At 46.2% G+C, this 21,929-nt stretch overlaps 1 protein-coding gene across 2 annotated transcripts in view; it reads right to left on the reverse strand.

Moving 5' to 3' along the window:
- Window positions 1-7,641: 7,641 nt before the first annotated feature.
- Window positions 7,642-21,929, reverse strand: part of LOC149352665 (choline O-acetyltransferase-like) — a 198,617-nt gene continuing 184,329 nt past the window's right edge. Inside the window, exon 16 of one of the 2 annotated variants that reach the window (XM_089581880.1) lies at window positions 7,642-21,591. In XM_089581880.1, the coding sequence (XP_089438006.1) occupies window positions 21,557-21,591 (35 nt within the window). In that variant the 3' untranslated portion in view covers window positions 7,642-21,556. The remainder of the gene's footprint in view (window positions 21,592-21,929) is intronic. The other variant, XM_089581879.1, reaches the window with a different exon arrangement.

The following is a 21,929-nucleotide window of genomic DNA, read 5'->3' on the forward strand; positions in this document are numbered from 1 at the left end:
TGGCATCCACCCGAGCGCAGCCATACGGCTACAAAGGAAAGCTATACAGCTTTCTCAGAAACTTCGTAGTTAAAGAAAAATTCGTCCAGGTCAGGGGTTCGAACCCAGGACCACCGCTTCACCGGATCAGTCGCTCTACCAATTCAGCTAACCAGGACGGCAAGCTTATGGTAGGACGAGAGCGAATTGATCAATAACTCGAAGTGGGAACTGTGTTGGTCAAATGTTTGGTTTGGTTTGGTTTATGGGGTTTAACGTCCCAAAGCGACTAAGGCTATGAGAGACGCCGTAGTGGAGGGCTCCGGAAATTTCGACCACCTGGGGTTCTTTAACATGCACTGACATCGCACAGTACACGGGCCTCTAGAATTTCTCCTCCAAAGAAATTCAACCGCCGCGGCCGGGATCGAACCCGCGTCTTTCGGGTCAGCAGCCGAGCACCATAACCACTGAGCCACCGCGGCGGCTGGTCAGATGTTTAGGGGAATCCCCCAAGGTGGAGTAGATTTGTAGTAAGGGAGTAATTACTCATTGGCATCCACCCGAGCGCAGCCATACGGCTACAAAGGAAAGCTATACAGCTTTCTCAGAAACTTCGTAGTTAAAGAAAAATTCGTCCGGACGAATTTTCGGACCAATTTTTTTTTAACTACGAAGTTTCTGAGAAAGCTGTATAGCTTTTCTTTGTAGCCGTATGGCTGCGCTCGGGTGGATGCCAATGAGTAATTACTCCCTTATTACAAATCTACTCCACCTTGGGGGATTCCCCTAAACATTTGAGCAGCAAGTTATAATAAACGATAAATTATTCGACGTAAAATTAGTGTCAGCAGGACTTCCGCAGGGAAGCATATTGGGGCCATTGCTTTTCATCATTTGCATAACCGACATCGTTTCCATTGACCCACGCCCAACTTTCATAATACATGTATATGCTGATGACACGAGCCTATTCTTCACCTATAGCAGCACTAAGGTTCTTACTGAAGAAGCAAACAGGAACCTACGCCTTTAAATAACCGGTAAATCATAAATTCACTAGATATTAACATAAACAAAACGAAAGCCGTGCTTTTTAGCTCAAGAAATAAATCGGTGTCCGATACTGACGTTTCACTTACCAGTGGGTCAGTGCCAGTGCAAGTTGTCCCTGTTGTAAAATTCTTAGGAGTCTTTATCTAGCAGCATTTATCGTGGTCAATACATATCTATAAGACAGCTGAAAAGTTATCAAGAATAGTCGGCATCCTGAGTAAGCTGCCACAACACATAAAACTGATTCTCTATAGTTAGATGTTCGCTTCTGTTTTAAAGTACGGTTTTACTGTCTGGGGAACTACAACACTCTCCAACGTAAACAAGCTTCATATAATAATATTTCCCAAGACGTCACCACTAAGCCTCTTTTTATTTCTTTCAACATAACGCCAATACCTGAACTGTGTAGAATAAGCCTAATAAAGCGGTATAAGGGAAGTAATGACCATCAAAATTTGCTGAAGCTTTGTCTCACCTAAAACGCAGAGAACACACTCATGCCACACGAAATCCCGACGAGTGTTTCATTCCGCCGGTACGAACCAATTACGGATGTCGAATGCTCAGTCATTACTTGCTATAATTACTGAATTCCTTGAATTAGTCTCATGAACTATTTATTTATTTTTGAATTTTTATTGATTTCATGTCTTTTTTTTCTCTTGTACACTGTCTGTCGCTCATCTTTCCTCAAATGCAATTTGTTTGTTCTGTTGTTGCCAATACATGATATTTAACATTATTTGTAGGGGTGTGCGAATATCAAATTTTTCGAATACGAATCGAATACGAATACTTGATTCCGAATATCGAATCGAATATCGAATAATCAAGGATAGATGCATTTAACCACTACAAAACATTTATTTCAGCACCCAAGAACATCACAGTTCAACTATCGATGATTAAATGAACACAAAAGGTGTGTGTGGCTGCACAAACAGTATCAAAGTCTCGAACATTATTCTTAGAAGGGTGGAAATATCAGAGAGGATGACAGCATTGATTAATGCTAGCTTGCCATCAGCACAAAAGCGCGTTGCTGGGATGAACATAAAAGGTTGTCGTGAAGGAAAACCAGCTGCTCCATATGGTCAGGCAGAAGTAGTTCCCTTCTAGCTGAAACGACTCCTCCCGCCACAGAAAATGCCCTCTGACTTGGCACTGACCTGGCACGTATTGCGAGGTACTTCGTGCACAGCTCTGACTATTGCAACTTCGCAGGTATAGCCACAAAAAAGCTCACCAGCGCAGTTAGCTACAGCATGGCCCTTAGAAAAATTCGAAGGAAAAATTTTCCTTCATCCATGCGCATTGCTCTGGGCGCCGCCATGTTGTTATGTCTCTGTCGACAGGGCTTGCGGACCGAAATGAACGCCGGTGCTCACAATGAATATTCGGCTAGATACGAATATTCGCGTCGGGTCGAATATTCGAAAGAACACGAATACTTGGATTTCGAATCGAATACGAATACTAAAAATATAATATTCGAAATATATTCGAAAATTTCGAATATTCGCACACCCCTAATTATTTGTAATCTTGTACGGGGCCGCAGGCGCGCAATCAAGCTCCAGGGCGAGCTTTTTGTCTGCGCCCCTGACATCTGCATGATGTAAACAGAATTATGTTGATTGAATTTGATTAATTGATTGATTGATTGATTGATATTGCGTTCCAACAATTGTTTCTTGCCTGGTCACTTTGAGGCAATCTTTTCAGGTTTTTTTTTTGCAGTTAACAAAACACAGTTGTGTCTTAGATTTTCTGCGTTGTAAAGAGAATGGAAATTCCTTCGGAAGCGCGTTTTTACGTTGATGCCTCAGCGGCACAAGGACTGTCTTCCTCAGCCGATGTTACACACGAAAGCAAAAACAGTTGTTCAGTAATATTTTGAATATTTTGCAATTCCATCAGATTGAAATAAATGTTTCATAACCATTCCTCATCTTCGCGCTGCGTTTTGACAGTAGGGGCTTAGCGGGAGGGAGATGCGAGGGGGGGGGGGGGGGGGTGCGCTGCGGTTAAACTTTGCTCCCCATTAAACCCTGCGCACGCCTATGGCTCCAACGCTTGAAGTCAGGTATTGACAAGGGATCTGACAGCCTCCGCGCTAGAGTGTAGAGATTGCATGAATCCGAAGTACACAAACATTTTCTATGCTTCTTGTCAGTGGCGGTCGGAACATTTCTTCTCTGTCGTTTCAAAAATTTCAAAATGATCTTTAGTAAGAATCAAACATGTTTTCTAAAACTTGAGACGGAGGACAACAAAAAGTCGTCAGCACTACATAAACGTCGGCAGCACTAAAAACTTTTTGTGATTTTAGAGATTTTAAAAGTTTTGGCTTAATCTGCTGCGGTGAGCTTTGTTTCGCCGAGGATTGTTTCGCGTTTTGTTCTGCCTTGAGTTAGCCACTTGCGGTTAGTCTTTGACCCCTACTTACTAAATTGTTTTATCTGTCATCGTTCGGAATCTCTACCTGTCGTCGCCCCGCTCATTATCTTTTATGTTGACGTGTACAGCTTCTCAACATGTTTAATAATATCGCGCGCCTTATCACGTCACGAATCGGCGAGATAACAGTCAGCAGTCTTTTCAGAACCAAGACGTTTGAAACCCTTGGAACAATACTATTCCTTGCTGCTAACTGTCCTAGTTTGCTGCCTAAGCTGGGAGACTTGCTTTCCATCATTGATACGTGTGATGCAGACGATCTTCTGGGGACAGAAACATGGCTGAAGTCAAGCATCTCGGACTACGAGCTATTTTTTTCAGGTGTGTTTTCGATTGATTACCGTTCAAAACAGCACTCCCTCTTACCTGTCGATTCCACACTTGAAATGTTGTGGGCAAATATCGCTATAGGTCTCCAGAAAGTTCTGGTCGGCGTATGTTGCAGACCGCCTGACGCTAGGGCAGATTTTAATGGCCGCCTACCTGAAGAAGTCGATGATGTGAAGTCAAGGTTTCCTAATAGGCCTGTTATCCCTACTGGTGAATTTTTTACTGTTCCAAGCGAATGTTCTCGTCGTATTTAGCGTATAAAAATAATTAAAATGGCTAATTACTTTGAATTATTACAAATAGCTACTACGCCACCCGTAATAAGACTGTGTTAGACGTATTCCTGATGACCCATATTGAACACGTGACGTGAAATGTGAACGCATCAGTGATCACCACGTTGTTTATTTTATTTATTTATTTGATACTGTCAGTCCCGTCAGGGATCGTAACAGGGAGGGCATTCCAAAATTCAAAGATACACAAAGTAAAGCAATGATAATTAATCAAAGTACTTATCAGAATAGTACACAAAAATTACACATAAGGAAATACGAATACGAAGAAAATACGAACATCGGAGTTGCTGGCAACACGGCAATAGACCTTCTTGCCCAAGAAGCGCGGTCTCATCCATCTTCAGCCCGCCGCGGTGGCTCAGTGGTTACGGCGCTCGGCTGCTGACCCGAAAGACGCGGGTTCGATCCCGGCCGCGGAGGCTGAATTTCGATGGAGGCGAAATTCTAAAGGCCCGTGTACTGTGCGATGTCAGTGCACGTTAAAGAACTCCAGGTGGTCGAAATTTCCGGAGCCCTTCACTACGGCGTCTCTCATAGCCTGAGTTGCTTTGGGACGTTAAACCCCATAAACCTAACCTAACCTAATCATCCATCTTCACTGGCTGTTGCTGGTAACACGGTGCCCGTGTTGTCTTCTTTCTGTGTAGGCTTGGCGCTAAAATCGTTTTATAATGGTTGTCCCAAAGGACGAGAACTTCGCAAGGTAGCGGTGCATCCTTTTTCTGCACTTTAGCCGCCTCTGAACCTTCCTTGTGCTACACGAGGCTTGTCGCGCGACAGAGCTCGTGTATCGCCTGCGCACAAGCTCCGCCTATGCGCCGCTGTGGATGCACAAGATTCACCGCACTACCACAACTATGTGCGTAAACTGTGACGTTGGGGGTGATGTGGACCATTTCCTTCAGCGTGCCCGCGTTTTTTTTTTGTGGTGCCGAGCATGAGACACTCCCGGGCAACCTGAGGGGATTGAGCTGTCCATTGGACGACGTCTACCGCATGGTGTACCTTGAGGGCTCTCGAACAGACAGGATCATTCAAATCGCTGGCTCAGACAGAGCAATTGCCGACAGGCTACTGTAAGGCTAATCCCGCCTGTGCATTCACACCAGCACCACCGCCAGCACCACCACCCACAGCGCCTTGATCTAACCACGCCAGGACCTAACACTGGCATACCCTTTCTCACCTATGTGAACATCGTCGTCGTGGACATTAGAGCAGGCGTTAGCTGATCAGGAGCCCAATTCTCAAAGTCACTTATAACAACTGTAGATGGTTGGCTGATGTCTTGGCTCTGGTATCGCTGGTCAATGTGATATAATAGCTATAGTTTGTAGGGAATGAAGATAATTTTTCAGGGAGGCCGAGGTTAAGCCGGTCGACGGAGAAAGTGCAAGGAAACATAACGGTACGTTGCTCGAGCATGAAGTTCACACACTTCTGAGCTCAGTACTTGTTTTCATGTCACTCATAAAGTGGGTTTCCACTTCAAGCCACAAGGTAGGTTTGCACTTGAAGCCACACGATAACTCTATGCGCCGTCAATCCTCGTGAGAAGAACGAGCTGTGCAAAATCAGGTTTATTAGTTACTCTTCGCTGTTATTCCTCTATTTCGTGGATGCGGGAGTATTACAAGCCTAAGTTAGCGCTCAGTATTCTCGATCTGGTTTATGGCTTGGTTTATGGGGGTTTGACGTCCCAAAGCGACTCAGACTATGAGGGACGCCGTAGTGAAGGGCTCCGGAAGTTTCGACCACCTGGGGTTCTTTAACGTGCACTGCCATCGCACAGTACACGGGCCTCTAGATTTTCGCCTCCATTGAAATGCGACAGCCGAGACCGGGATCGAACCCGCGTCTTTCGGGTCAGCAGCCGAGCACCATAACCACTGAGCCACCGAGGCGGGAGTATTCTCGATCTGTAGCTATGGAAAGATGCACCTAAACAGTGGCATCCAGCCATTTCCTCATGCCCAGCAATTCTGGACAAAAGCATTTTTCAACGGGAAAAAGTTTATGAACGCAATTTTTTCATATATTGTAAGACATCACTATAACAATCGATATATCCGTATATATCCCCTCGGCGACACATTTTCTTGTTATTAACTTTTTTGCTATCGTTAAAAACGTTCGATATATAAACTTTAAAATGTTTTAGTAAGCATCAGAAGAATGGACCATTACCTTCAATGTTTCTATAATAGTACCTTACAATATTTCAATATTCAAAATTTTTGTCCGAGAAAGCTGATCTTGTTTTGCTAAAGCACAATAAGTTAATGGTCTCTTGACGGCAGGGTTTATTTATAGTCAGTCTGCGTAAGTATAAAACGCTTCTATTTCATACATATTATGCAGTACAGTTGTATATCAGAAATCCTCGTTATCCTCCGCTACTCGATCATCCGAATGCTTTACTTGTAGTGTGTCGCAAACCGATGCATGTACAGGCGCGGACAAAAATAAACGGACAAAAATAAACCTCCGCAACTGTCTTCGAATATTTTTCACGCGTCACCTAATTGAAATTTCCAGCAGTGGTGCGCACATGCTGGCAGCGGAGGTTGGTGGGCTTTATTGTAGACAAACAACGCTTCTTCATTACCAGTGGAGAAAGCGTGATTGCACTTCGAACGCAATAGCGTGCTCCGTTTACTTATGGCCGCGCCTGACTTCAGTTGAGCTTTGCACACTAAAGAAATGAATGCACACGAGCATATAGTATGCTGTTGTGATTGTGTTGCGCGCAACCAAGCTCGTATAACTGTTTATCTCCTGGTGGTGGATGCACCAATTTAAAAGAAATTCGGTCATTAGAAGGGACGTATACAAATGCTAGGACGTGCAAGGTACTTACCATTGAACTCGCGGAGATGCCTGCACGTCAGCCGTCGTTCGAAGTGAGTCAGAGAGCTAAATGTACGGCGTGCGTCAAACTGTGACCTCATCGTGCATGCTCCTTGTTTATGGCGAAAATGCGGCGCGCCGATGAACTTCGCTGGCTTGCGGGGGCAATTTGCCAGCACCCCTCAAGCAAAAAGCATACAACAGCTGTATCTTACCGGTACTCACCTATGGGGCAGAAACGTGGAGGCTAACGAAAAGGGTTCAGCTTAAGTTAAGGACAACGCTGCGAGCTATCGAAAAAAAAAAAGATAGGTGTAACGTTAAGAGACCGGAAGTGGGCAGAGTGGGTGAGGGAACAAACGTCCTAGTCGGAATCAAGAGGAAACAATGGACTTCGGCAGAGCTTATAATGCGAAGGCTGGATGGGTTAATGGTGTGGATTCCAAGAGAAGGCAAGCGTAGGGGCGGCAGAAAGTCAGGTGGGCGGATGAGATTAAAAAGTTTTGCGGGGATACGGTGGCCGCAGCTGGCAAAGGACAGGGTTAATTGTAGAGACATGGGAGAGGCCTTTGCCCTGTAGTGGGCGTAGTCAGGTTGATGACGATGTGATGAGGATGATGATGACCTGCGGGGGGCAGCGACGGACGAAGCAGAAGCAAGCAGGTTCAACAAATCAAGTCCTTTATTGCTACTACACGAAGTACAGAGAGAAACATACAATCTAGAAGGCAAAGGCGCAACGCAAGAAAGTTCGCTTCTGAAATTTTTCCCCCTTGCGCTTCCGCCAATGTTTTAGTCGCAGACATTTCCAGGAAGCCGGCGTCTCGCCCCGATTCCACTTTATTGGGCACTAGTCGTGGGCGGTAATTTGCCCTAACCATTGCCTGAGAACGACGAGTCAAGCGGACCTGATAACCTTTTGTTCAGGTCGCGTAACACGGTGCTGTAAATATATTTGTGTGATGAAAATTGCTCTGGCATTTAAGCCACGAACAAAGCCTCAACAATGCATTCAATTTTGCTCGTGGTGTATGTGGTTGGCCAGCGTCATTTGTGGATTTTTTCTTTAGTTTTCGCAATACGAAAGTGGTTTTAAAAATGGGGCATGTAGCCATGAGGCAAAATGTCGACTTCCCGGCATGTGGTCTGTGTGCACACGGTGTCATTCTTTCCTTTTGTTGCTCCGAACCAAAACGGGCTTGAGTGTCCCTAGTAAAGCTGCCTACGCATCCTTGCAGTTGCGTCGCTGGAGAGGCGGCGTCAACCAAGGAAGGAAACCATAACCTGGTAATTAGTCGATTAAATATACAGTAAATTGCATAATTACCTTGTTCTGAATAATCAGCTTCCGGAATCATCAGCTCAGCTGCCTGTCGACCTAAGAGCGAGGCTGGAACCAGTCTCAAGGGGACGCGCCCATCGCGTGCTATATGTACGACGAAAAGCACATGGTGTGAAAAAAAAAGCTTGCGACGGCACGCCCTCTCATGAAGCAATAAGCATATGACGTGGAGTGGAATCGGAGGGCTCATTATGTGATAAGACTTTTTTCTTCCGAAGCGCTTCTGCGTCTGTTTTGCCCCTGGAATGAAAGCAACCTGAGTCAGGCGTTTCATAACCGCAACATCAGCCTTGCAATTGCGGCAACTTAACCAGGTGGTTTAAGCAAACATTGACTCTGAATACTCGATTAATCACTCGTTTTCCATAGCGAACGCCTCCGCCAGTAACGCAACTGCAGAGTGATTTTAACATCCATGCTGTTTACACGGTGTTTAATTGCGCCGCCAACAACAGCAACAAAAGGATAACATTTCGCGCAATGTGCGGCGGCATACTCTTCATCGCGACCCGTGCGGCAAATCGAGGGCATCGTTTCCCTTCGCGCTGTGATCGGCCCTTACAGGATACACGACAGCGTTTGTTGAGAGCTGGCGCTCCATGCCTTATACGCACCTTGAAGCTATGACGGCATTCTGAAACCCACAGCAGCGAAAACAGTATCGAAACGGCACACGCCAGCGTTTTTCATGTCTTTCGCGGAATACGCGACGTTGTCTGCGCTGCGTTGCTCTTGAATATGCCCGTCATTTTGTATTGCTTGTGAAAAGTGACTGCTCAGAATGGGAACTGGACGGTTTCCGTACATTCAGAACAAGATCAGTGAAGCGGGAAGAATCCCACTTTCCGCCCTACGTGCACACTGCCGGAAAAAAAAAATAAACTTAGAGAAGTGTAAAAATTTCTGAGATAAAAAAAAAAAATGTCATAAGTATTTGACGCTCAGTTATATTCAGATATCATCACGGCTGTTTCACAGCTCGCATAAACACTTGACATACAAACAAACCCTTTATAAATATATGTGATAACAAAACGCACGTAGTTAATTTTTTTTTATTGCGCTGAGGAACGCGCGTACTATTTGCGCACGTGCAATGGCAGGGAACGAAAAAGTCAAATGAATGGAAGCTTGATTCCTTGCTCAGTATATGCGCGCCACTCCTGACTTAGTTTCAATTAATGCAACAAAGCTGAAGCAAAAAAATTACAAAACCAGTTCGAAGAACAAAATAAGCCCATTTAATTTACTGTTTGGATAGGGTCTCTGCCAGTCGAGCTCTCTGTGCGAATGTTTTTTATAACATTTGCCGTTTTCACGCCATTTCAGGGGCGTTCAAGATTGCTCAAGATGCTCGGAAATCGATGTATGGAGCAAAAGACGATGCTTTTTCGCTCCGGGCACACCGGGCAAGCTAATTACCGCCCCCCAAATGATACAAAGTGCTGAGGTAACTGACAGCAGGTCTTAGCTTTTATTTAGATTGGGATTATATGGTGGGCAAAGTCGCATTTTCCTCAAGTACATCAAGCACCTTGTTTAACCAAGTGCGTGTTTTTACTATTTGTGCATAGTACCTCGCGGGCTCGCCCCTTTTAAACCAACAGAAGCGCGACTTCATGTCAGATTAGCTCATATTCCCGCGGGGCCACAGTGGTCATATATCACTGAAGAGAAACCTTTCCGCAGTACTTGCAGTGCGTTTTTGAAGCGTAATAAAGAGGAAGATGTCGCCTCCCATGCACGTGGTCGCCAGTTCAGACAACAAAAATAAAACGTCGGGCAGACGAGCGATTTGTGCTCAAATATTTCACACGCACTTCGGGGTAAAAACGCATCCACCGTTGAAGCGATGCAGTCGATAGATGAACTATCTCCATAGTACCTCGAACCCATGAAGGCATGCAGATTTAGGCTGCTGTTATCTCGGACATGTCCAAGAAAACGTTTCAGATAGAAAAAATAGCAGTATGCACAGGAGCTCGCACATTTCTTCCTCAGCAGTACGGTTTCTTTCTTTGTCTGTGCCCAGAGAGACGCGGTGCCTTACGAGGAGGGCTTTCTGGCTCCGTATGAGGGATGGCTGTGGCTTAGCTAGCGTATATTGCGCCTCCCTGTATCGCCTGCCCTGCAATCTCAGTACACTCTACTGCTACTACCCGCACTTAACCGGCCTTCTCGTATCTCTGTCTTTCAGGTAAACGCTGTAGTCGAAGCAAGGAATCGACACAGTGGCTTGATGCTGGGCAGAAATTGATTGCCCAGGACACGGACAACACCAACGCACCGGGCACGTTGCTTCGGGATGCGGGATCGACATACACGTACCGGGTGGTGCGGAGAACCCATGGATCAGGGTGTATAGGTCATGCGTAACGACGGAGTATAAGTCATATGGAGCATAGCTACAAGAGGTTATTTAACATACATCGCAAACCAGTTCCTATCTTACTTCCACTGCAGAGAACGGATACACTTGCACAAACACACACGGGAAAAAAAGAGGACGTGCAACCACACACTGCGGACAGAAGAAGAAAGCGTCTAACGACTGCGCCTCTCGGAGGAGGCGGCTACTGTAAAACGCACGATATACGTCGATGCGCCCGTGAGCTCTCCTATACTGCGAGCGAGTAAGTGCGAGCGTACACATTAAAGTGCTGCCGAAGCAGGGGTGGAGAAGAGTGTGGGGGCGGGGTGAAGTGTCACCGGTGTGCACGGTAAAATACGAGTGTGCGCTTAATGCGTGCGTGACACGGAGTCGTCTGCCTCCACGACGGGGTCGGGGGTAAACGAGGGTCACGATCGTTGATTGTCGCTTGCAATACAGTGTGTTTAGATCAGCACTGGTTTTAAGAGTTACACCGAACAACGAACACCTGGGACGCGTGTTCTCACGCACACACACACACACGCACACAAAACAGACGCTGAGAAGTACATGGCTACAACGACACGTCATGCAGTCGCTATTCTACAATACATATACGTTCGAGGCCGGGTGCGAAATCCGGCAGTCCGCTATAGGACGATCTGGGTGGGATGGTGTACAGCCCTACTCAGCATAGATTGCAATAAATGGGAAAAAAAATTCGGGACGAGAATGCGCGTTGGACGGGTTGGTTTGTTTATGCTGCACCTGCACCCACTCTATGGCGGCACTTTCGTAGCGACACTTTATAGGAGTCTCGAAAAATGTCTGTATTCGCTTCTTTCTATCCCCCAATTACTTTGGAGGTTAGCAATGTAGTAACAAGGAAGCAAGTGCAGCTTGGCGACCAATGAAATAATGAATACTTATCTAGAGAAACATGGTTGGGAGCAAGCGAGAGGCTGGTACAATATCTCACATCGCTCCAGCTGCATAGGACGCAGCTTTTATTTTGATCTTTCACTCCTATATTTGTCTGTACACGAACTGTGTCTGGCTATGTCAAACAAGTTAGGATCTAAAAGCGTCTAGCCTATTCGAAGTGATTGCAGCTTGGGGAATAGTATAGGTGGTGTGCTTCGCTGAACAGTTTGGACAAGTACTCTTTGCATACATACATTTTTTTTCTACACTAAACACGACATTCACCGCAAATGCTTCGGAGGCGTGGCTTGATATACGTTTACTGATCGATTCTATGGTAACGGCTTTAAGTTACGTACAGGGTAGAGCACGTTTAAAATAGAGGATCACTATAGTTGGATGCCACTCAAATCTGCAATGAAGCTGCTCCCACATTCAGGACCGCTGAATAGAACTCCTCCGTGCCAGGAAACAGACTGTTCTCAAACCTATCCTTGTTATCTAAACAGGAAGCTAATCACGAGACAAAATTATGAGTTCAAGAATTTTGATTACTCTGGCTTGTTTGGTAGAGCCAAACATTAACAAGCTGATTTTGTTCGCTGTTGTAATAGGCCAGTAGAGTAATACGGGACGCCGCGAACCGTGGTCATTGTTACCAACTGCCGCTTTTTTTAAGTTCTGTCCTACTTTAGCTAGATACCTAAGCCTGACCGTCTAGCTCTGACCGCCTAGAGAGGCAGGATGGGCGCAATCGATTGTAGCGCCTACTACTACAAACCGCTGGGAATGTGTAGAGGCGTGCTTTTATTCGCTTTATAGTTGTTAAGCTCGGATCTGGCACTCGCTGTCCACAAAAATACGTGATTTTAAAATTTTACTCGTTGAAGGTCGTGTGTAGGTGGCTCCCGTTGAGTCGTGCTCAAGTTAATTGTGTGCACAGAACCGCAGAAGGAAATTCCGCATTTCTCCAACGTCGCGGTTTACGCTACGCATAGAAAGCAGCGCCACGAGCAGCTTTTGGCACGCGTAGAACCATGCCCACAGGCAAAAAGAAAACACTTCGTCGTGATGTCTACGATAAAACAAAACTGATACGCAACATCGACGCGGGCAGTTAAAGCAAGACACTGAACAAAAGGAACGGAGAGCTCTTATTTCTTCGCCCCGTCTCGGCTGTACGGGCAACGCATTTCGGCGGTAAATTTTCACCGCTGGGGAAGCGACAGCGCGAGTTGCGCAGTATTTGAACTTCGCCTTCTAACCGGTCTGTCGCCATGAGGCGAAGCCGCCTCCATTCTGCACAGACGGCGAGCCGCAGTGTCGAAAGAGTGAAAAATGCGCTTTCGCCTCGTTCGCGCGGCAGCAAAAGGTGCGCTGGCGCGAAATTAAATTCAGCTACGCAGCCAATGGGACTCACCAGCAGCTGGTGAGCCGGACAGAGCGTGTGAAATGAAAGAAAAAATGATGCGCCCGGCACGCCTCAGTCGTCAAAAGAGAGACGCGAAAGAAACAACAAAATAAGGCGTTTAGCGATTCTACGAATACAATTCCAGCGAACGGGAGCGGGTGCTAATTGTAAATAGGCCACACACCGACATACTGCGCTTGGGGCCCGCGCCGTGTACGACTAAACACCCTCTGCGCAGTACACATGTAACGGGGTTGGAGCTAATATTTCAGTTTTCTTTATGGCTCGCCTTCGGGCCCTTTGCATCAAGCTATATGTAGTCGCCTATTCGTCTACGGTGCAATCGATACTCTAGGGAATGAGCAGTGCGTACAAGTATTCATGCGATGAGAACACACGGACTGCCTCCACGGAAACGCACGTGCATCAACGTGATGCACTAACGAACAAGAATAACTTGCCGGTGCCGGCACAGGGACGTACAGTACATTATAATTGCAGGCACGGCACGAGGGCGAAGACGAGCGGCGTGTTTTTTCTTGCGTTTCAGCGTGCCGCGCACGAGCCTGTCTCGCCGACCGCTTGTTAGCGCCAATGATATAAATGCGAGGAAAAATAAGATGAAGCAAAGCGTACGATACGTCGAAGCGAATTTGCTCGGTTTGTTGAGCGGCGATTTTCCCGCTGTTTGGCCCTTTTTGGCTGACGCTGCTCTAAATGGCGGGACGCCTCGCAGATGTTGCGATTGTTCCTCTTTGGTGTTCAGAAAACAGTCGAAGCGTTGGGAAGTGAAAAAAAAAAAAAACCTTGCGTCGAGCACGCAATTTTATTTATTTATTTATTCTGTATTATAGTCGCTCTAATATAAAGTCTATGAATCAACAACACCCGTTGCCGCAGGATATGCCGAAATTTTAAAGAGGGCTCGCTCTTATTATATTAATCGTTTCATTTCCTTTTTTGGAGTCTCAGCCATTTTTATCAACGATTTTAAAAGCGGAGGCTTGCACGAACACCTGTACTACGCTTTGCCAATAAAATAATCGCGTGGCCGCTTTCGGTCGAGAGCAGCGGGCGGGACCAGAACTGCGCATTTCGGATGCGGTCACACTGCTGCCTAGGCTGCAGCCTTTGCCTTCTTCACCCTCGGACACGTGCACCTCTAACAGACGTAGACAGAACAAGACACAAACAAAGAGGCGCCCGCGGCGCCGGCCCTCGGGCGGCCTCCACACGCCTATGTGAAATGCGTCTTCCTGGAATCGGAGCCAGCCTCGCATCCGAAAGGGCGTTGCTCGGCTAGCGCGTTGAAAGTGCCTCCAACTTCAACTTCTGTACACTTCGGCGCGTATACAGCCGAACGCAGTGGAGTCGCGGAGTGCGCGCAGCGGTTCAGTGGACGTGCGTCTGAGGCGGTATCTTTATCACATCGCGCTTAGAGTGGGATCGTGCTAGCGTGCAGAACGTTCTACGTGCTCACAATACGGGATAGAGATGTGCGTACAGTCCAAGGCGGCTTTAAACGGCGCCTGGCCGGGAGAGCAGGTGCGGTGTTTGGCAACAATTCCTTTTCGCCGATCCGCTTCTTTACCACTGTGTCGTTAGTAGCCGTTTGTCGTCGGCTCTGGTGCCACCGAAGGCGCTGCTAGCAGACCACTAAACTACAAGCCAAGGAATGAACAAAAAGAGTATTCTTACAGAATATGGCCTTAGGAGTGCTGATTGCACCCAGCAGACGCGGGGCCGGGGGAGGGGGACTAGTTAAACACAGCTCGGTCCACTTTAGCGGTGCCCTTGCAAACGCTTTGGATATAGTCAGTGCGCCGGTGTCCGTGGTTGGCTGGGGCTAAACTGGGGGATATCTGTCGTCACGGAGATTATTCCTGGGAGATTATAATCTTGGTAGTGCATTGAGCAAAGCGGTCATTTAGTGCTACTTGTTTGCTGGTGATACTGTGGTGAGCTCAGTAAGATTTTTCGGCCGCAAGAAAATTACACGATTAGTGGAGGCCAGGACGAACGATGACGCACACGTCAGTCGTGAACTTATCGTTGCCTTAATTGATAACCGATCCCGACTGCATCGACTTCCTCTTCGTGGTGCACTTCCGGTTTGAAATGACCCAACGCTTTCTTAAGTCTCGAATCGAGGTGTTCTCATCCGCAATGGCTTTTAAATCGGTAATTATTAGATAGCCTGAACCCTAAAAAAATGCGATAGTTTAATAAACCTAATAACGAAAGCTAGTGCGCTTTTGTCATTGCGAGACGAACTGTCTTGTTTTCTCGGAGCGTGAGCAGCACCACGCGCGGCATATCCTGCCTGTACATCTCTTAAAAAAATCGTGGCCCCTGTAACAAGCGCGATTACAATATAGAAATCAGTGTTTACCCGCGGACACCCTCTGGTAATTGGAATAGCCACATAGTGCCTCATTTGGCGGACACTATATGCCGCACACTCCGTTCATCCAGTTTTGTGTTTCCCATCCGCGAAGTGAGATCATGTATAGACGTGCGGATCATATCACTGTGTTGCCCGGCTTATAAGGCAAAACCATAATATTTCAAGCTCCTAAACGTCATTGGCAATGGCTGATAGGAAATGGAACGTAATGGAGAACAGACAAGTGCCACAGAACATGTTCCTAACGCGTCCCTTACCTTTCACTTGTGACATACTGTCGCGATCAGTACGACCTGCAACGCACGAGCAGTGATGTGAGTTGGCTCTGTACGAAGAGACACCTCGAATTAACCGAAGCAAGATACTCCGGCTGCTGCTGCGTTGCATGTCGATCGTTTTGAGCGCCAACTATCGATCGTCTTTCTTTTAAATCAATCATGGCCATGAAGATGGCCATGACACTGATTCAAGCTGATTTCTCGCTACAAGGGAGAGGTGATGCAACCGAATTGTAAGCTAAACCGATAGCAGAGGCGGAAAAGCGAAAGATGGGAGGAAGTGCTATAATAATAGAGAGATCTAGCATAGAGTGTACCGCTAGCGCTACAGCTTACCGCGTACCTCGAGCCGCCTGTGCGAATACGCGGATGGCTCCAAGGCGCTAGGTGCGGCCGCAGCTGGCCTGAATCTTGCACCGCGGGGCCATCTGCGCATGCGCACTGGAGGCACGCGGTAAGCGGTAAGCTGTAGCGGTACACGCTACGCTAAATCTCATTCGCGAGGCATTAAAGCGCAAGCAAGACGCTAGTAAAAAGCAGGGTAAGTTTTAAATTTATACCTGTCTTCTGTTCTTAATGTTTTAATTGACGCTAATTTAGCATCAGTCGCACCAAATGGCTGCGTATGGAGCCAAACAATAAAAGCCAACGACAAGGTCGAACACCGAGTTCTAACGTTCTAGCTGAAGAAGCATAGCAGATACCGGATAACGCAAAGTTCCCCATTCTGAGCAGTCGCAGTGTGTTTTCTTATTTATTTAGTCTGAGAAGATGTATGAGGATATACAGAGGAAACAAGCATGTGCTCATCGAAATCGGTCTGGGCTGTCAGACGCGTAAAATTTAGCTATGACATTTTTGTTTTTAAGTTTCAAAAGAAACGCAGAAGGAGCTTCAGATTCCCGTGGGAATATGCAAAAAAAAAAGAAAACTATTTCGCGAACCTGTTTAATCCGGAACAGGGCTGTGAAATTACGGCAGTAAAATTGTTTGCCCGGAATACAATCTAAATCAGATATGCAGTCGTGCTCAAAGTAGTTTTAGTCGTAAAATATAAATATTTGAAGATAACATAGAGCTCAATTTGACTTGGAATTACGTCCTACTTGCGAGTCGCAACAGGTTTCATTCGTAACACGCTGTTAGCATGTAATTCTTCCGCGCAGTTTCCTCGGGAATGAATGCTTGGGAACAAACGCTGGCGACACTTAATAGCCAATCCTAGTTTACATCTTAGACGCTGCGTTATATATTGCATTTACACCCACAGCACGGCTTGTGCAGCAGTATGAAGAAAATGCTAACGTAACAGTGAGAACGAGGAGTGTTAGGGGATGAGAACCTAGCAATAGGGCAACTCCGGCGTGTAACAGCAGACGTCCTTCGGTTCGAGCCCAAGAGCGAGGCACATGGGCCGTGAGCTCACTAGGGCAGAGCGTGCATACCTATAGCTGGTGACTATTATGTGTACAATGGCAGCGCATCATGAAGGACAATACGAATCCTCTGCACTGTTCTTCTTTTTGCTATAGGCTCCCATCCGTAGGATGACGCTATTGCCACGCGCATCATAGGGAGAAACAACAACAATAAAAAAATGATGGAGGAGATGTAATAAAAATTATTTGACCTTGGTTGTATTATGTTATTTTTTTTTTACGATATTTCATCAGTGGCTCTGTGCTGTTGGTAACGAGCTGCCACGTTTGGATTGCGTTGGTTGCTTTTTTACCTTTCGCGCTGTCGGGGTAAACAAAAGGGGAAAAAATATACTTCGGGCTCAAAGATTTTCCTCTCAGAACCCGGAGACACGTACGAACACCCTTCTCGGAGAACGTGGCAGAAGGCAGGGGAGATATTAGGGCAGCGCTGGTGCGCTGGTTACTTTAAATAGGAGCGCACCATCACACAGGCGCAGTGATCTGGGTTAGAAAAAAAATAAGGTAAAATAAAAGGCCGAACTACACGAACGACCCAACGCGGGCGTTGCTCACTCAGCAGAACGTTTTGTACTAGTACAATGAACTCACTACGCACACAGTGAATGAAGACCTGTTAACACGGCACACGACAGATAGGATGAGAGAGCGCAAAACCACACTTGTAAAACACACCGCTGTCTAACAGCCAACACGGAGAAAAATTTTCAACAATGACAACACATATATTCTTTTTTTTTTGTTCTCTAAGTTCACAAAAAGTAACGGCCTAACGATGTAGTATGTCCTCGGTGCCACTGTGGTCAACTTCATAACACGAAGAACAAACTGGTTGCTACTTTACAAAGTTATTGAATCACAACTCCTTGCACCTCTTCTAACGAATGGTGACATTTTTTTCTCAACGAACACACCAGAAGACCAACACTCACACATATGGGAAATGCCATAAAGTTAGTCAACATGTTATGACAGCTCTTATACGCTGGTGCACATGACACTGTGTTCGATTAGGGAAGTCCTTCGAACATGTGAAAAAACCGTACTCGTGGGTGGGGTCAAGTGTGAGACAGATTGAGGACGAAGAAATTAAATGAAAATAAATACTCGTCGTCTTGGGTTGCGACAGCAAAGAACTACCCCCAACGTCTAGGCTGCGACTAGTGGATGCTAAGACGGCAGCTTTTTCGCAACTACGAGAGGCACCCTCTCCACAACAAATCGCAACAGCAGTCATTCGAAGTAGGTTCCAAACTGCATACACACTGTAGGGCCAAGGAGTCACGAGGCTGCTAGATCGGCAAAGAAAAAAGAATCATGATAAACACTGACACATGTTCCAAAAAGAGCCACACAGATGTATTGTTGACTGAGCACTTCTATCGGTATTGTTTTTTTTTTCTATATCATACGCACAAGCACAGGGGTTTGTGTCGGCATTAGCGGACAGTACCAAAGCGCTGCAAAGTGTTTCGAGACAGAAGGAAAGATAGAAAAAAGAAAACGCGCCACAGTGGTGTCACTACGAAGAAGGAAGCGCGCAAAAGATCACTGCGACCAACAGTTAACTTCCGCTTCAGTTAATAGTGCAGTTGTAGACGTTATAGACCTGATAAGTAACAAAAACGTTGGCATTGAACACACGCGCACCACACTTTACAGAAGGTCTTAGTCGTTTCTCACGTATATAACATTACGTTTAGAAAATGTGAACACCCTCTAAAAGCTTAAATAAAATTCGAACAGCACAACGGAAACAACAGTTGTTACAACAGCATTGCAGAGTGTCTAAAAGTGTTCTTTGAAGACTGAGATAATCTTGAAAAACCAGCATACCGTTTGCGCTATTACATCTTCTTCGTGACGTCTGCTGCAGGCTAGGCGGCCTGACATTGCCTCGGAACGGTCTAATGCGGTATGCAGCACCGAACAAAGTAAACTTGGACACGCGGGGTAAATGCGCACTGTCCTTGCACCCTTGAGGTAACTGAGAGGTACCTGCTTCAAGATTAGTTCAAGCTGCAAAAACTTTTTCTCTCTCTCTTGCGTTATCACAAGCAGTGGTGCATCGTTGCAGAGAAGTGAGATAGAAGGTAAGCGTACGTGGAATATAGCCTACGACGGGGTCGTGCAGATCGTCTTTCCAATTTTTGTTCTCCTTTTGGGCAAGCAATCAAGAGCATTGAACGTTGAGGCGCTTGCCCGTTTGCTTATATCTTGGAATGGACGCCGTGTCCGGAGCCTCTCACCAGCGGGGCCCCCGGACGGAGAAACGGGAGCGTACCTCATGACGTTTCGAGTTCGTCAGTGAAGCAACTCTACGCTATAACACCGAACAAATGACGCTTCAGAGAGAGAGAAAAAAAGAAATTGATAAATAAATAGGCATTTTCTACGTGCTACACAACATGGAACTCGTCTCGCTTAAGTATCTCCCAAAACGGCAGCACGAAAGGATGGAAAATGACTCCACACGTACAAGCTACGGTGAACGAGTATATGCTTCACTAGCAACACGACTTCTCCTGAGTTCAAAAGAGTTGCGCCGTGAACTGGAAATGAGCGCAACTCTAAATCACTACACTCGGAACACTAAAAGCACTTTAACGACGAACCCAGCCCAAAGGGGATAATATTTCCACTACACAACTGAACGCTTAAACTGAAATGATTTTGGCGAAGAAGACAACGTAAACTGCTCTAAGGGGCAGGGGGAGAACCCGTCATTTGCTATAAACCAGTCCAATGTTCCAACGTAACACGACGAAGACAAAGGCCCCATTCCTTCGCTATGTTTGCCATTGGCTTAAGCTACAAAGCGCGTCACCGTGGTAGGATATGACACATTTGCATGATTGTCATCGCACATTTCAAAACTAGGCAATGCCGCGTTTCTTGAGCGAGCAGCTTAGCGTCCTCATTCAGTGCTACCGAAACCGCGAGGTTGTCGAGCTGCGTCGGTAAGCACTGAGTGCAATGCTATTCCCTGCTTTCACAGTTGACTAACCGATGTTAAAAATAATTCACATACTGCAAAAAAAAAAATAATAGAGATAATAGCGGTTAATGTCTGCTTCCTGAGTTGGGGACAGGTACTAATACGGCTGCTGTCAGTAGCTCTTTCTATCGTGCAACGCCAGCAGCACGTGGGACACTTAAAACTAACGTTGCGCTATGTTTTCAAGCTTAGCGACTAGAGAAAACCGCAACACGTTGTTGTTATTAACAGCTGAATAAAACAACCATGCCGCATCTTGGCTTTCTTTCTTTTTTTCCTTTTTTTGGTGCACATGTGCGTATCTGGAAAGCAGGCTTGCTAAGCAAACGGGCAGTAAAGTAGTCCACGACAGTTACAATGTTTGCACATCAACTAACTAACTAACGCTCTGAACGAAGCCAACAGATTTACACGAGGTTGTACAAACGGGCTCGGATAGCACAGCACGGGTGGCTCTCTGAAGTTTATTTTCGCCTAAGGCTTTTTTCTGACCAAAGCTCTTTGAAGCGACGCATCTCGCGCCTGCCTGTCTTCTCCTTAGCACCGTGCTTCAGCAGCCAACGATGGCACTTGACGGTAAACGTCGCAATACAGCGGCGCGTCTCTGGATGAGAGCGCTGCAGAGACGCACCACGTCTTACATGGCTTCCCCGCCACGAAGGACGCTGCGGCATTATGTTCTTATTAAGCCGCCTCCTGTAGCCGTTATTAATCAAATACAAGTTTCTCAAGGAAGTAGCGGCTGTTCAATAGCCAGCACGACAAGCATTCGATTTCGTAAAGTGCAGGTTGATTTCTTGCGTGTAATGTTGTGGACACGCGCAATTTGAAAACCATCTTGGGGAGGGGGTTGATGCGACGTTGGATCATTAACTGTCTTATAAGGTCTGGCGCAGTTAATCTTGGTCATCCGTTATAGCCTGAATTCAGGCGTACATGTTTGAAGGCGGTTACACCACTAATTTACTAGAATATAGAATTAAACATCCTTCCTTGAAAGGGGAAGCTAGGGGTAAAGACAGTTCCACAGAGGCCACACCCTGAACGGTGTGTAATTTGAGTAGAAACCAGTGCATTCAAAGCTCCAGAAGGAGGCGCGACCTTTCCATCTATCATATTTCCTCTCGAGAGCGAGCATTTTTGTTATTTACACTTTGTTGTCTGCCTTGCAGAAGGAACAAAAGCGTCCTATGAGCCTTATAAACACTAGTTTAAAACGTATGTGCACATCACTGAGTGCAAAAAGCATTCCGGAATAAAAACAAACAGAACGCAAAACAATAAACAACCAGAAAAAAGCATCAAAACAAAGAAGTTCCATAGCTTTATTTTGGCGGAGAAAAATAAAAACAGCGAATCTTAATACAGGCTTCTTCAGTTTGTGAGTTATAATAATAAACTAGATTTCCTCATGCAAAAAAACGATCCCTTGGGCCAGGGATTCCTGAAAAAAAGAAAAAGAAGAAGAATGCCTAATTACTACCCATACAAAAGAAAGCGTTTGCACTCCTTTCCGGTAAATAAGAGAGGGAGGCGACGGACGCAATGGTCGACGCAGGTGCCACTATGAGCGTGATGTGCCTTTCCTAGGGCAAAATAATTTAGTTTTTTGGGGGGTAAAGGGCAGCCCAAATTAAGCAACAAAATAAGGTGCTGCTTTGTGCCAGTACTTCCGATTAATTAGTGTTGCCCGGTGAAGAGCCCTGGTCCTGACTGTGTGGTGGTGATTTGCTTCGGTGTCTCCATTCTTTTGAATATTTTTTATTCTGGTAGCCGTATTCT

The sequence above is a fragment of the Amblyomma mixtum genome, chromosome 3 (genome assembly GCF_055824585.1).
Source record: "Amblyomma mixtum isolate Tamu chromosome 3, ASM5582458v1, whole genome shotgun sequence".
NCBI lineage: Eukaryota > Metazoa > Arthropoda > Arachnida > Ixodida > Ixodidae > Amblyomma > Amblyomma mixtum.